The sequence below is a fragment of the Aplysia californica genome, unplaced genomic scaffold (genome assembly GCF_000002075.1).
Source record: "Aplysia californica isolate F4 #8 unplaced genomic scaffold, AplCal3.0 scaffold01122, whole genome shotgun sequence".
NCBI lineage: Eukaryota > Metazoa > Mollusca > Gastropoda > Aplysiida > Aplysiidae > Aplysia > Aplysia californica.
The window spans coordinates 92634-105952 of record NW_004798392.1 but is presented as its reverse complement, the minus strand read 5'-3'; the positions used below and the strand labels follow the sequence as shown (position 1 = coordinate 105952).

The 13319-nt window shown below is 39.7% G+C and overlaps 1 protein-coding gene across 1 annotated transcript in view; it reads right to left on the bottom strand.

Moving 5' to 3' along the window:
- The window catches only part of LOC101861631 (autophagy-related protein 16-1), a 40486-nt gene that overhangs the window by 15637 nt on the left and 11530 nt on the right, over positions 1 to 13319 (bottom strand). The window contains exons 3-9 of the mRNA XM_005111788.3: positions 10610 to 10697; positions 7264 to 7337; positions 5772 to 5892; positions 4900 to 5030; positions 3722 to 3790; positions 2442 to 2511; positions 269 to 374 (exon numbers count right to left, since the gene is read on the bottom strand). Of these exons, the coding sequence (XP_005111845.1) occupies positions 269 to 374; positions 2442 to 2511; positions 3722 to 3790; positions 4900 to 5030; positions 5772 to 5892; positions 7264 to 7337; positions 10610 to 10697 (659 nt within the window). The remainder of the gene's footprint in view (positions 1 to 268; positions 375 to 2441; positions 2512 to 3721; positions 3791 to 4899; positions 5031 to 5771; positions 5893 to 7263; positions 7338 to 10609; positions 10698 to 13319) is intronic.

Sequence of the window (13319 nt, the reverse complement as noted above, 5' to 3'; positions counted from 1 at the left end):
ACTCACACACACACACACACACACTGTCACACACACACACTCACCACCAATATTTCTCCAGAGGTTAATCTTGCAGTCAGCCCCGCCCGTTGCAAACAGGCTTCCCGTGTTGTTCCACAGGACCATGTGCACACACACACACACACACACACTCACCACCAATATTTCTCCAGAGGTTAATCTTGCAGTCAGCCCCGCCCGTTGCAAACAGGCTTCCCGTGTTGTTCCACAGGACCATGTGCACACACACACACACACACACACTCACCACCAATATTTCTCCAGAGGTTAATCTTGCGGTCGGCCCCGCCCGTTGCAAACAGACTTCCCGTGTTGTTCCACTGGACCGAGTACACCTCTCCGCTGTGGGCATCCTGAAGGAGGGGGGGGGGGGTTTGTTGAGGTAGGGTGGCAAAGATCAAAGGAATTGAGGTCATAACTCATCAGACGGGAAGTGTGTTCTTCTGTGGTCATAGATTCTCTTCTAATGTATAAGACAGGCACCAGGTCCCACAATGATGATTTTGTGTGCAATAGAGACCTCATCCTTTCACCAACAATCTATACACTTTTTGTTTTGTTTTTGGGGGGGTCCATTAACCCTTCCAGCCCTGAGCGCGTATATTTTCAGCAGCATTTGTACCTCTCACTGTCCCAAGAGCGTATATTCTCAGTTTCGAAGGGGGGTGAGGGTATCAGTTTGCGCATTTTTCGAAATAAACCTAATTAAAATTTAATTTTCATATTTGTTCATTTACCTGTAGACATTGTTATATGTTATTATCTAAACCTCATTACAAAGATACTACGTCACTTTTTAGAATCCATGCTTCTCTTCCTGATATACTGTTGTATTGGCTGGGACTGGGGTTAGGGAGTGCACAGAAATGGCTGGGGCTGGAAGGGTTAATATCTAGATAGGTAAGTAGGTAGGAAAGCATGCAGGCATATAGATAGGTAGGTTGTTAGTTAGTATGAGTAGAGGTCTTACGGTGCTCACAGCTGCATGTCATATGAGTGCCCAAAGATTAGAGGTGTTACAAGAGAGGAACAAACATAAAAAAGAAGAAGGGGAGATAAGGACGATAGATGTTTGATAGCAAAGAAGAAGCAAACCACACCAGAGCACCCGCCAACCACCCACGTAGGTAGGTAGGAAGATTGGTAGGTAGGTATTTAGGTATGTAGAGCACCCTCCAACCACCCACGTAGGTAGGTAGGAAGATTGGTAGGTAGGTGTTTAGGTATGTTGGTAGATAGGTAAGTAGACAGGTCGGTGGGAAGGATGGTAGGCAGGCAGACTGACTGACAGTTCACCGTTTTCCTCCACACAGCACGCACAGTACAAAACCTTTGCTCCCCACGCACCAAAAAGCAGACGGGGAATATCAAAACTGTACTATGTTTATATCCTGGCAAAAAAACACTCCAATCATTATGAAATTTTCAATAAACAGAGAAAATTTAATGTGACTATCGCACGATCATCAAAATAAGAATCAAAACAGTAACTAAAAACATTGGACCTCGCGAGCACTTTCATCAGCCAAATTCTCATCATAGCGACACTGTAAAGCAGCATTCAAGCTAGGTCTACTCCACATTTTTTAAAAATTCCACTCTTATTGTAGTATAAAAACTTGACTTCTGTGCTAAAAGGCAAAATAAATAATTGAGGAAGAAAGTTGTAACAAGAGTGCAAGTCTACAACGAGATCATTACTTAATCGTTTTTAATGCTATCTTACACTGCCGCTCATCATTTTTTTTTTTTTTAGTAAAGGGTTTTACGGCGCTCGCAACTGCATAAGGTCATATGAGCACCAAGGGGTGGGTGTCAACAGAGAAGTTCTTATAGGGAATCAGACTTAGACTGCTCACCTCTCTAGCTTCAACAGCACAAGGTCTGCTTCGACTATCAAGGCACCCCGGAAATAGCGGGTCACAAGACAGTGACAAACATACAAAAGAGGTAGAGGAAAAAATGACATTAGTAAGGATTAGGAAAGAAAAAGCAGCAGTTCCCTGGTGTAGATCAGGCACAGTTATGAGTGTGACATGAATCAGCCCATTTACAATTCTACTGTGCTTGAACAAGAAATGTCCCCCCTTTGGGAATGGCCTAAAGACACTACAGTCAAGGAGACGGCTTTTCTCCCCTCGCCGATCGCCATCCATTAGGGGGTGGGGGAGGAGGGGTATTAAATAAGTAGATAAGTAGGTAAGTAGTCAGATAGATAAGTACATAGGCAGGGAGGTAGGCAGGTGGGTAGGCAAGAGGATAGCTATATTGGTAAGGTAGGTAGGTAGGTAGGTAGATAGGCTGCAAGATAGGTTGGCAGGCAGACAGATACGCTGTATGTAGTTACAAGTAACTCTATATTGGTACGGTAGGTTGGCAGGCAGGCAGATACGTTGTATGTAGTCACAAGTAACACTCACAAAAACGTTATGTGCCCGTGTAGGAATGGTAACACTCAGGCAGACGCCAGGCGTGAATCCCTCAGCATCTCTGCAGGTCGGCACATGAAGAGGTGACCATCGTTTGAAGAAAAATTTAAAATAAAAATATCTGATGTAAGATCAAAACTCAAAAGTTTGAAGAAAAAGGCTAAAAAAAATTTGAAGAAAAATTAAGACACAAAAATGCCTATTCTTCAACCTGTAGAGTCAAATTCCTAATCCAAACTTAACAAAATTGAAAAGCATTTGTAATCCAACTGGCACTCAGAATGTTAATTAAATACATTCGAGTCCGCATAAACTGAACACGGTTAGTCAGAAAACACCTGTGAAAGCAAAGATAAGAAAATCCCAGAATTTTTTAATTTTTTTTACAGTTTGAGCAACTTCTCTAAATCGAAAACGCAACAAAACCGAAGAAAATCTGGAGGGCAAACAGATTTCCCGTCAAGCAGACTCAACTCAGTATTAGAATTTCCAACTGACAGAAAAAGCGTATACATTCAAAAGAAACTTGGTAACAAAATTAAAATCATTAAAAAGAACACAAGACAAGGTAGGAACAATTCACTACTGGGCAAAACCCAAGGTCGTAACAGGTTTTTAACAACAATTTAAACAAATAAAAAATACTAAATCATCACTTCATTTACATATTTTATTAGTTGTTCTTAAATGCATCAAAGTGATTTGATAACAAGCCATAGTTATAAGAGAGTGAGAGACCAGCACTATCGCGTCACTTTCAGCACTAGACAGGGCTCCCCTTAGCAAGTCATTCCCTAGAGGGGAGAAACACAGGCCAAGCGGTCAATACCTCAGACTGGAACAAAAATCGTCGCAGTTGCAAACAATCCACTTAAGCTCGTTTTGGCCCTTTCTAGACCAGAGACCAAAAAATAGTTTTTGTTGTGTCGTTCCATTCAGCATTCATGAAAAGCAGGAAAATTGTAATCCTTGACCATAGCATTAAACGGCAATTTGGTGGCGTTGAATGATGTATTTTCGATAGAGCTTTGGGAGGGTGTGAAAATCGAAAATTCTCAAACTTTGGACTCAAGTGGAAGGCTTGCGACAGCGATGAAATGGGGCCTCACATGTCAGCGGGAATGTACAAGTGTACATGACCAAAAGCATAAATGGTAGTAAAGTAAATAAAACTAACTTCAAGTAAACACTTTTAAAAATCCCTTCGCTGACTTTACAGTAAATCAGCTTTTATTCGTATTTTAACAGTCAATGAAATATTTCATACTTACGGTAAATCTATCTGCACTTTGTCATTTGCTGCCTCTTGTAATTCTTTTTGTAACTTTTCCTGTCGATGTCTGATTGCAATAAGAAGAAAAAAAAGATTCTATGGTTACACATTTTGTTTTTTCAACGTATCATCCGTGGTTCTAAAAAAACGTTTGACACATAATGGCTATCAAAATACTTCTTTTTTTAAAAATCCATACGTCATGTTTTACTATCGTATCCATACGACTTGGGGAACTCTGTGCCACCACTTTCCAAAGAAATTTACTCGTTAATTCGATCCGTACTCTGTGCATAACAGTGTGCCAAAATGATTTTTTTAGAAATACTGAAAGTTCCAAAGAGATCTCTACACTAGAAGTATTCTAAAATGTGAAGAATACAACCCCGGGGGTACAAAATAATCCCTGGGCGTACGGATAGGGTTAACAAAGGATGGTTCTAAAAACACTTTTCACAAATACAGTTGAAATGATCTCAGATGGCCATCCATAGTTGAAGAGAAGAGTGACCATTTCTCAGTGTTATTATAAAGTTCAAAAACATTTTCTTTTTAAGGCAAGGCGGGTAAAGGGACATGGCCGTTTGTAGAGCACAGCTGATTGGTTTACACACAGGGATGGAAACAGGTTGGGAAAAAAAGCCGGAAAATATACGGCGCGCGCACTGACTGAAATAAGAATACAGTGAGACTAAATTATATTTGTTTCTTTCCCTCTGTAACAACAAATAATCTCTATTTAGAATATTATAATACGCATTGTTTCTAGTAGACTTTTGTTAAAAGCTGGGGCCCAAATGGCAAGTTGGCCCGGAAAAATGGAAAAAGCTGAAAGATTTACATGCCGCGTTTACAAGTGGCTGTTTGAGAAGGTTCAATTGTAGCCCCCGAGTGGCTCTCTCAACCTTTTCGCAAAAAAGTCCCTTTGGGGCTCTAAAAAACCTTTCCACAAAATTCCCCTAGTGGCTCTGAAAACCTTTTCGCAAATAAGTCGCAAAATTCCTCAGTGGCTCTCTAAAAACCTTTTCGCAAAATTCCTCAGTGGCTCTCTAAAAACCTTTTCGCAATATTCCTCAGTGGCTCTCTGAAAACCTTTTCGCAATATTCCTCAGTGGCTCTCTGAAAACCTTTTCGCAAAGAAGTCCCCTATCTACCATGGACACAGTCGACACGTACTTGAAAAACTGTTTATTCTGTTCATTGATGTCGTCCGCCTCCTGAGCCTTGTACTTGAGCCAGCGGTCCAGGATTTCTCGGTAATCGTCGTTCAGTTTTCTGTGCTTCTCCTCTAATGCTGTGAATACCATCTGGAACATACAGGGGGAAAAGTAATGAAAATAATAATAATAAATTAATAATAACAATAATAATAATATTAATAATAATAAAATAATATTAATGATGATGATAATAAAATGAAAATTATAATAATGATAATAATAATAACAATTATAATAATAAAAATAAATAGAAAGATCCCTTTTATGGCGCCCACTCCCTGCTGACTCCAGGCACTTCACAATAAAAGAAAAAGAAAAAACCATTTAAATGAACGTTTCATGCACACTGGCCTATTCAACGTACAACAATTCGTTCATATACATAACATACACTCGTACTCTGACAAAGAACTCCTACACAAAAAGACAATTACAGTCGCTCGCTACCAATCACACTTGGCCAATATGGTAAGGGCATATTTTAAAAAAGTAAGTAAGTAAGTAAGTAAGTAAGTAAGTAAGTAAGTAAGTAAGTAAGTAAGTAAGTAAGTAAGTAAGTAAGTAAGTAAGACACGAAGTAAGTAAGTAAGTAAGTAAGTAAGTAAGTAAGTAAGTAAGTAAGTAAGTAAGTAAGTAAGTAAGTAAGTAAGTAAGTAAGTAAGTAAGTAAGTAAGAAGTAGGTCAGTCAGTCAGTCAGTCAGTCAGTCAGTCAGTCAGTCAGTCAGTCAGTCAGTCAGTCAGTCAGTCAGTAAGTAAGTAAGTACGTACGTAAGTAAGTAAGTAAGTAAGCAAGTAAGTAAGTAAGTTTGGACAAAGAGCCACGCCCACCTGTAGCGCCTGGTGTTCGTCGGTAAGCATCTGATTGGTCGCCTCCAGCTCCGTCATGGACTGCTGTAAGTTTTTCTGCTCCTGCTTCAGGGACAGGTTGTTGGCCAGCATGTCGGATAACCTAAATACACACAAAAACAAACAAACAAAACAAAATTCCATGTATACTGTTTTTCTCTTCCTGTTTCAGGGCTAGGTTGCTTAGTTTTAGTAAGAGTTTTACGGCACTTGTAACATAATAAGGTCGTATAAGTGCCGAAGATTTGTTTTAGTAGAGGTTTTACGGTGCTCGCAACTGCATAAGGTCATATGAGCGCCAGAAGATTAGAGGTGTTACAAGAGAGTAACAAATATAAAAAAGAAGAAGGGGAGATAAGGACGATAGATGTTTGATAGGAAAGAAGGAGCAAACCACACCAGAGCACCCGCCAACCACTCACAGGCTAGGTTGTCGGCCAACATTACGGACAGCCTGAACACACCAAAAAAAAAAAATAAAAAATTCCAATATGTACACGTTGTTGTTGTTGTTGTTGTTGTTATCGATCCAGCCAATATGTACACAAAAGCTGGCAGTGTCTAACCATGACAGGCTGATTGGCAGCAAGAGACAATGAACTGCAACTGTAAACACTTCCCCACAAAAAGTACCAAACGCAGAAAGTTAAATAAGTTAAAACTTACGCAAGCAGCCCAAAAAAGTAAAAGATCAAGTGGTTATCCAAAGTTCATCATTATATCATAAACAATTCTGTTTGATTTGTTTTTCTAAGCATTTTATGGCACTTGCAACACAATAAAGTAATATGAGAGCCAAAGATTACAGGTGTTACAAGAGAGTTCAGTTTTAGTGAGAGTTTTACGGCACTCGCAACTGCATAAGGTCATATGAGCGCCAGAAGATTAGAGGTGTTACAAGAGAGTAACAAACACAAAAAAGAAGGTGGGGAGAAAAGGACGATAGATGTTTGACAGGAAAGAAGGAGCAAACCACACCAGAGCACCCACCAACCATCCACTGTAAGAGAGAACGAAATGCAATTATGAAAACTTCCCCCTACAAAAAGTAGCGAACACAAGAAGCTAAATAAGATAAAGATAAAGTGCTTTTCCAAAGATAATCAATACAATATGTGGGGTATCGTGGTGAAATGAGGCGCACGTCAAAAAACTCAAATCAAAGAAACAGGCACGTTTTCGCAAGTTTGGAAAATTTTATGAAGTTTTTGTTTTGGCCTCAACACCTTTTATATCCATATAAAAACACACCTCCTTGGAGTACAAATATCTCGACCTCTATTCAAGATAGATGGCTATTTTTTTTATAGAAAGCAAAAACAAATAAGCTTTTAGAATATACCAATACTGAACTCTATATGTCCAAAAATTGATAAGCGCCTGATTCCACGGATTCGTGACACATATCATCACCAATGTAAGCCCATTTCCAAACATCATGAGATGAGGCAAAGCAAAGCCACTGAAGACTTACTGATTGTCTTTATTCTGAAGCTCTCTCTCCTTCTCTTGCAGCAAGGCATTGAGATCAATTATCTGCTGGGCGTTCTGCCACAGAAAAGAAAAAAAATTACAATAAAATGATGATGGTGAAATTACAACATCATGACAATAATAATAAAAATATCAGTGATGATGTTGAACATACAATACAATAATAATAAAAACATACAATATCAAAATAAATGTTTTTTAAAATAAGTGATGATGGAAGCAGTGATTGAAGCATTTCTTACTGCAGCAATAGATAGCTGTAGGGGTTTGTTTCGTTTTTTAAGAGTTCTACAGCATTCACTACTGCATATGTGAGGCAGCGTGGTGGAATCAGGCTCTCGTCAATTTTTGGGCATATTGTGGTATTGGTATCATCTTAAAGCTTGTTCATTTGTCTTGCTTTCAATGAAAACATTACCCATCCATCTTCAATAGAAGTGGAGATATTTTGGATTGAAGGAGGTGGGGGTCACCTGATTTAAGAGGTAAAATTAGCGAGAAAATGGCCGCCAAAGCTTGGTAAATTCCAAAGCTAGTCCATGAAAACTGTAAATTTATACCTTTGTGCCTTTAATCAACGTTTTCGGTGAAATCCTCCAGGAAATGTGTTTGTAAATGGACATAAAAGGTGTTGAGCCAAAAAACAAAAATTTGATAAAAATTGCTCAGCAGGGAGAAAACTGCTGGGTTTTTTCTACTACAATTATTTTGACGAGAGCCTGATTCCACCATGTTGCCTCACATATATACTCATACAAGCACGGAACTGTTGTAAGAGTTGTTGTAATAACACAAACAGTTGTAGTGCAAGCAGCAACGGCTGATGGTTGTAGCAGCAAAAGCAGCAGCACTGAAGGATGCATTAGTGGTATGGGTGTGCTTAACTTTGAATACTTTTCTTTAAAGTTTTAGTAAGAGTTTGACGGCACTTGTAAACACAATAAGATCAAATAAGAGCCAAAAAATTAGAGGTGTTACATGAGAATAACAAACACGAAAAAGAAGATGGGGAGATAAGGACGACAGATGTTTAATAGGAAAGAAGGAGCAAACCGCACCAGAGCACCTGCCAATTACTCACAAGGGTGTGCACGTCCTGTAATTTGGACTCAAGTTCAAATCTGAATTATAACTAACTATGAAATATTCAAGAAAAACAACAGCACTCGAATCCTGACGACAGGATTGTGCTGCTCATAACGTAATTACAATTTTTTCACAAAAGTGGGGAAAAAATATTAATGGTAAAAACAACATACAAAAATACATAAATTTCTCTGATGATCTGAACAGAGCACGAAGAAAAGGGAGAAAAAGAGACAAAATAATAATGTGCAGCAGCAAAACTAACCCCCCCCCCCCAAAAAAAAGATGAAAATTACAAAATCTTTGTTTCTACAACAAGCTCCCGTCGGGTGAAACAAAGTGCTCATTTTCAATTACCAAAGTGTTCTAAAGTTTCAGACTCTTAACAAGTACTCAAGTATTAAAAAACTACTCGAGCGAGTACTCCCAGGAGCTAAATACTCAAGTACTGCTCAAGTGAGCTCAAGCACTCGTACAAGTAGTAAGGACGTTTGAGTTTCCTAAACAGAAGCACACAGCACAGACAATATCACATTTTAGAGCTAGAAAAAGGGGGAAATGGTAAAGGTTTAATGCCCCTATCAACACTGTTAGGTTATTTAAGAGGCGAGGACCTCAGAGTTAAACGTCCATCTCTGAAAGGACGGAGCCAAATGGTAAATTTGTGGAAATCCCCAACCCCCCAAACCCGCAACCTGACGATTACGAGTCCGGTAGTCTAACCACTAGACTACCGAAGCCACTTAGAGCTAGAGAAGAAAAGCAAGATGTGTAGTCAGAAACAAAAAAGGAAGAGAAAAGAGCTAACGTCTACTAGCAGACTCTCCAACCCACTGAGCTCTGAGCAACACAGACGACAGCGGTTAAGATAATGAGGATGACGTTAACATCATTTCTCTCATTAAATAAAAAACACACCTAAAAAAAACCAACGTTTCAACCACGCCTCCCAGTGGCAACTTCTGCTATGTGCGACACAACGTCCAAGCACAAGGAAGGAAAACCCTCTATAAAATATTTGTTCGCTTTAGTAAGTGCTTTACGCACGGCATTTGCAAAACAATCAGGTCATAATATAAGTGCTGCAGATTAGAGGCATTACCAGAGAGTTTAAAAAACACAAAAAAGGAGGAGAGATCAAGACGAGACGATCGATGTTTCATAGAAATGAGGGAGGAAACCACACCAGAGCACCCGCCAACCACCCAATAAAATATCTTCCCTGTGTGGGGGAAACAAAATCGCACCCTTCTGAGAAAGGCAGACTCTAAACATTTCACCACAGACACAAGTCATTGAGCCCTGAATAAAAACTATTTAGTTAGTCTTAGTTTTACAGCCACTTTCATCACAATTAGGTCATATAAGTGCCGAAAATTAGAGGTGTTACAAGAAAGTAACAAACACAAAAAAAGAAGGGTGAGTTTAGTTTTTGAGAAAACAGAAGCACACCCACTCAACAACGATCATTTAGTGCAGGGGGAAAGTAAGACACACAGACACAAACAGAGAAGGAAAGGAAAGAAATAGGACCTACCAGAAGCACCCTCCAACTGCCCACAAAGAAAGAGAGATTACAACGATAGATATTTGATAGGAGAGAAGATGCAGACCACACCAGAGCACCCGCTAAACACCCACCATGAATAAGACGGGTCCACACGAGAAAATAATCTAAAGAGCAAAAGAGCCATCTCTAACAGTGCTCTGCATTCATGGCGCGCAAATCACCTAACCCATCCCCCATTGTTTCTCAAAACAAGAGCCGAAACTTGGTGGGGAAAAAAAGCTCTCATCAATGAGTCAAAAACATTGATGTCACTAAAAATAGCAGCAGCATCAACAATAAACAACAACAACATCAATAACCAAAAAAAAAAAAAACAGCATCAACATCAATAAAAACAACATCAACAAACAAAAACAGCAGCAACAACATCAACAAACAAAAACAGCAGCAACAACATCAACAAACAAAAACAGCATCAACAACATCAACAAAAAAGCAGAAACAACGGTAACAAAAACAGCAATCAGCATCAACAAAAACAGCAATCAGCATCAGGCCAAATAGCAACAACATCAATAAACAATAAACAACAGCAACAACATCAACAACAAACCAAAAACAGCAACAGCACCAACCAAAAAACACAGCAACAATATCAACGAAAAAGCAACAACAGCATTAACAAAAACAAACCAGTGACAGAAAAATGAGCAGACGAGCACCGACTGACCTCTCCTCGTTTCTTGTGCAGCTCCGTCAGCTCTTCCTGCAGTTTGTACAGCTTCTGCTCCAGGGCGTGAGTGTTGTGACCCCCGCTGCTGTAGACAACAAACGACCAGTTTTTCGTTTTACTTGGGGGTTTTTGTTGGGTTTTTTTGGCTTTTTTTTGGCTTTTTCTTTAGCTTTAGTTTTAGTAGAGGTTTTTACGGCGCTCGCAACTGCATAAGGTCATATGAGCGCCAGAAGATTAGAGGTGTAACAAGAGAGTAACAAACATAAAAAAGAAGAAGGGGAGATAAGGACGATAGATGTTTGATAGGAAAGAAGAAGCAAACCACAGCAGAGCACCTGCCAACCACCCACCTTTAAAAAAAAAATAATAATAGTTTGGTTTGGAGTTTTTTGGAGTTTTTTGTTCGCTTCTTGTAACATTTTGTTTTGTTTTAGTAAAGTTTTACAGAGCTCGCAACTGCACTAGGTCATATGAGCGCCAAGGGGTGGATGTCAACAGAGAAATTCAAACAGGGAATCAGGCTTACTCTGCTCATCTCTCTAGCCTCAACAGCACAAAGTTGCTTCGACTATCAAGGCACCCCGGAAATAGCTGTTCACAAGAGAGTGACAAACATACAAAAGAAGTAGAGGGAAAATGACGATAGTAAAGAAGAGGGGAAAAAAAGCAGCAGTTCCCTCTATGTTTTTCAAGCAAAGTATGAGCATGACGGGTGCGAAGCGTGGACAATCAATAAACAGCTGGAAAGAACAATTGTAGCGACAGAGTTGTGGTTCATAAGACGCATGCTACGTATCCCATGGACAGCTAGAAAAACAAATGAAGAAGTCCTGGTTGAAGCAAATTATAAAAAACAACTAATCACGAATATAAGAAAACAACACAACAGGAAAGGTTGATGGAAAGAGAAGCAGAGGCAGACAGAGGGAAAAGATACTGGACAAGATGACAACATGGTTGGGAGCAGCAAGAACAACAGACACCATTGCTGCAGCGCAGGACAAAGTGAAGTGGAGGTCCATGATCGCCCACGCCAGTCGGCAAGGCACAGGATGATGATGATGATGATGAGCATGACATTGATAAATCAGCCCGTTTACAATTCTACTGTGCATAAGAACATGTTAATATCTCCCCTTTGGGAATGGCCTAAAGACACTTCAGTCAGTACGACTGCCCTGTGGGAGGAGGGGGAGGGGTAACATTTTTATGGCCGGCACTTGCAAAACAATTAGGTCATGTAAGTGCCCAAGATTAGTGCAGTTTGTACAGCCACTGCGACAGGGCGTGAGTTATACACATGATAGAACCACACTCAGAACTGAAAAAGACGCAAACAAAATGAATCACACGAAGAGTGACCAAAGCTTTGATGAGAAAAGAGGAGAAGAAAGACACAAATGAGAAAGAGCAGCATTTTAAAAAACCCACACAACTGACTAATGTGTCAATTTGTAGTTTTAGACAAGGCTGCAAAAGAACAGTCACATTTGAAATGAAAATGACAAGGAAAACGGAAAAAATAAAAATAAAAAGCACCAGAGAACCCACCAACCATACAACCCCTGAATCAAAGAAAAAAACAAACAAACAAATGTACTCACAGAACAAAATGAAGCAGGAACAGAAACAGTCCCACACAAAAGATTGCAATACTAACAGAAAACAGCGCATCAAAGTAATCCATCTTGTTATTTCACACCATTATTTATGATATATGTGTCAACCTAATGTGACAACTACCAACTGTCACTGTAAAACCAAATACAGTTCCTTGAATTCAAAGCTACAGCATCAGACAAACAGCATAATTACGTTTTAAGGAGTCTCACTATAGTACCAGTACAGTTCCTGGAATTCAGAGATACACCACAGACAAACAGCATATTTTGTAAGGAGTCTCGCTATAGTACCAATACAGCTCCTTGATCTCAGAACTACAGCATCAGACAAACGCCACAATATGTTGTGAGAAGTAACATTAGAACACGAAAACAGTTCCTTGAATCCAAAGCTATACCACAGACAAACAGAATATATATGTTGTAAGCAGTCTCATTAGAACATCAAAAGAGTTCCTTGAATCCAAAGCTATACCACAGACAAACAGCATATGTATCTTGTAAGCAGTCTCGCTATAACAGAAAAACAGTTCCTTGAATCCAAGACTCCAGAATCAAATAAACCACAGTCCACATATTGACTCATCAGTCTAAGACACCCTCATATGTCGTCGCATCTCAAAAGGGCGAGTACATCAGAGTCATAAGATAAGCAGTCAGTACATTGTAGTAAGGAGTTTGACAATAACACCACTGACCAGCCAGACAACACGACACAACTGTTCAGCGACAGCTCCGCTCGACAAGGACAGAAACCAGTGTAGCGTCGATCAAACGGATGGACGGACCACACATACATAACAACCGTGTCACAGTTTGAGAACAGAGACGAGGCAACCCTGTCAAGACCCCTGTTTAAATAGATGCCTCCATCTGCCTCACCTACCCCCCCACCCCCACTCCTTTGACACACACAATTGATGGGGAAATGACAAGACAAAATGGGAGAAGGAACAGATAGGCTTTCTTGATATAAACCTACACATGAACGCACACATAGAGGTTTATATGTAGAAGAACACACAAGAATACATGGGTACATTTTTAGGAACACATACACACACACACACACACACACACACACA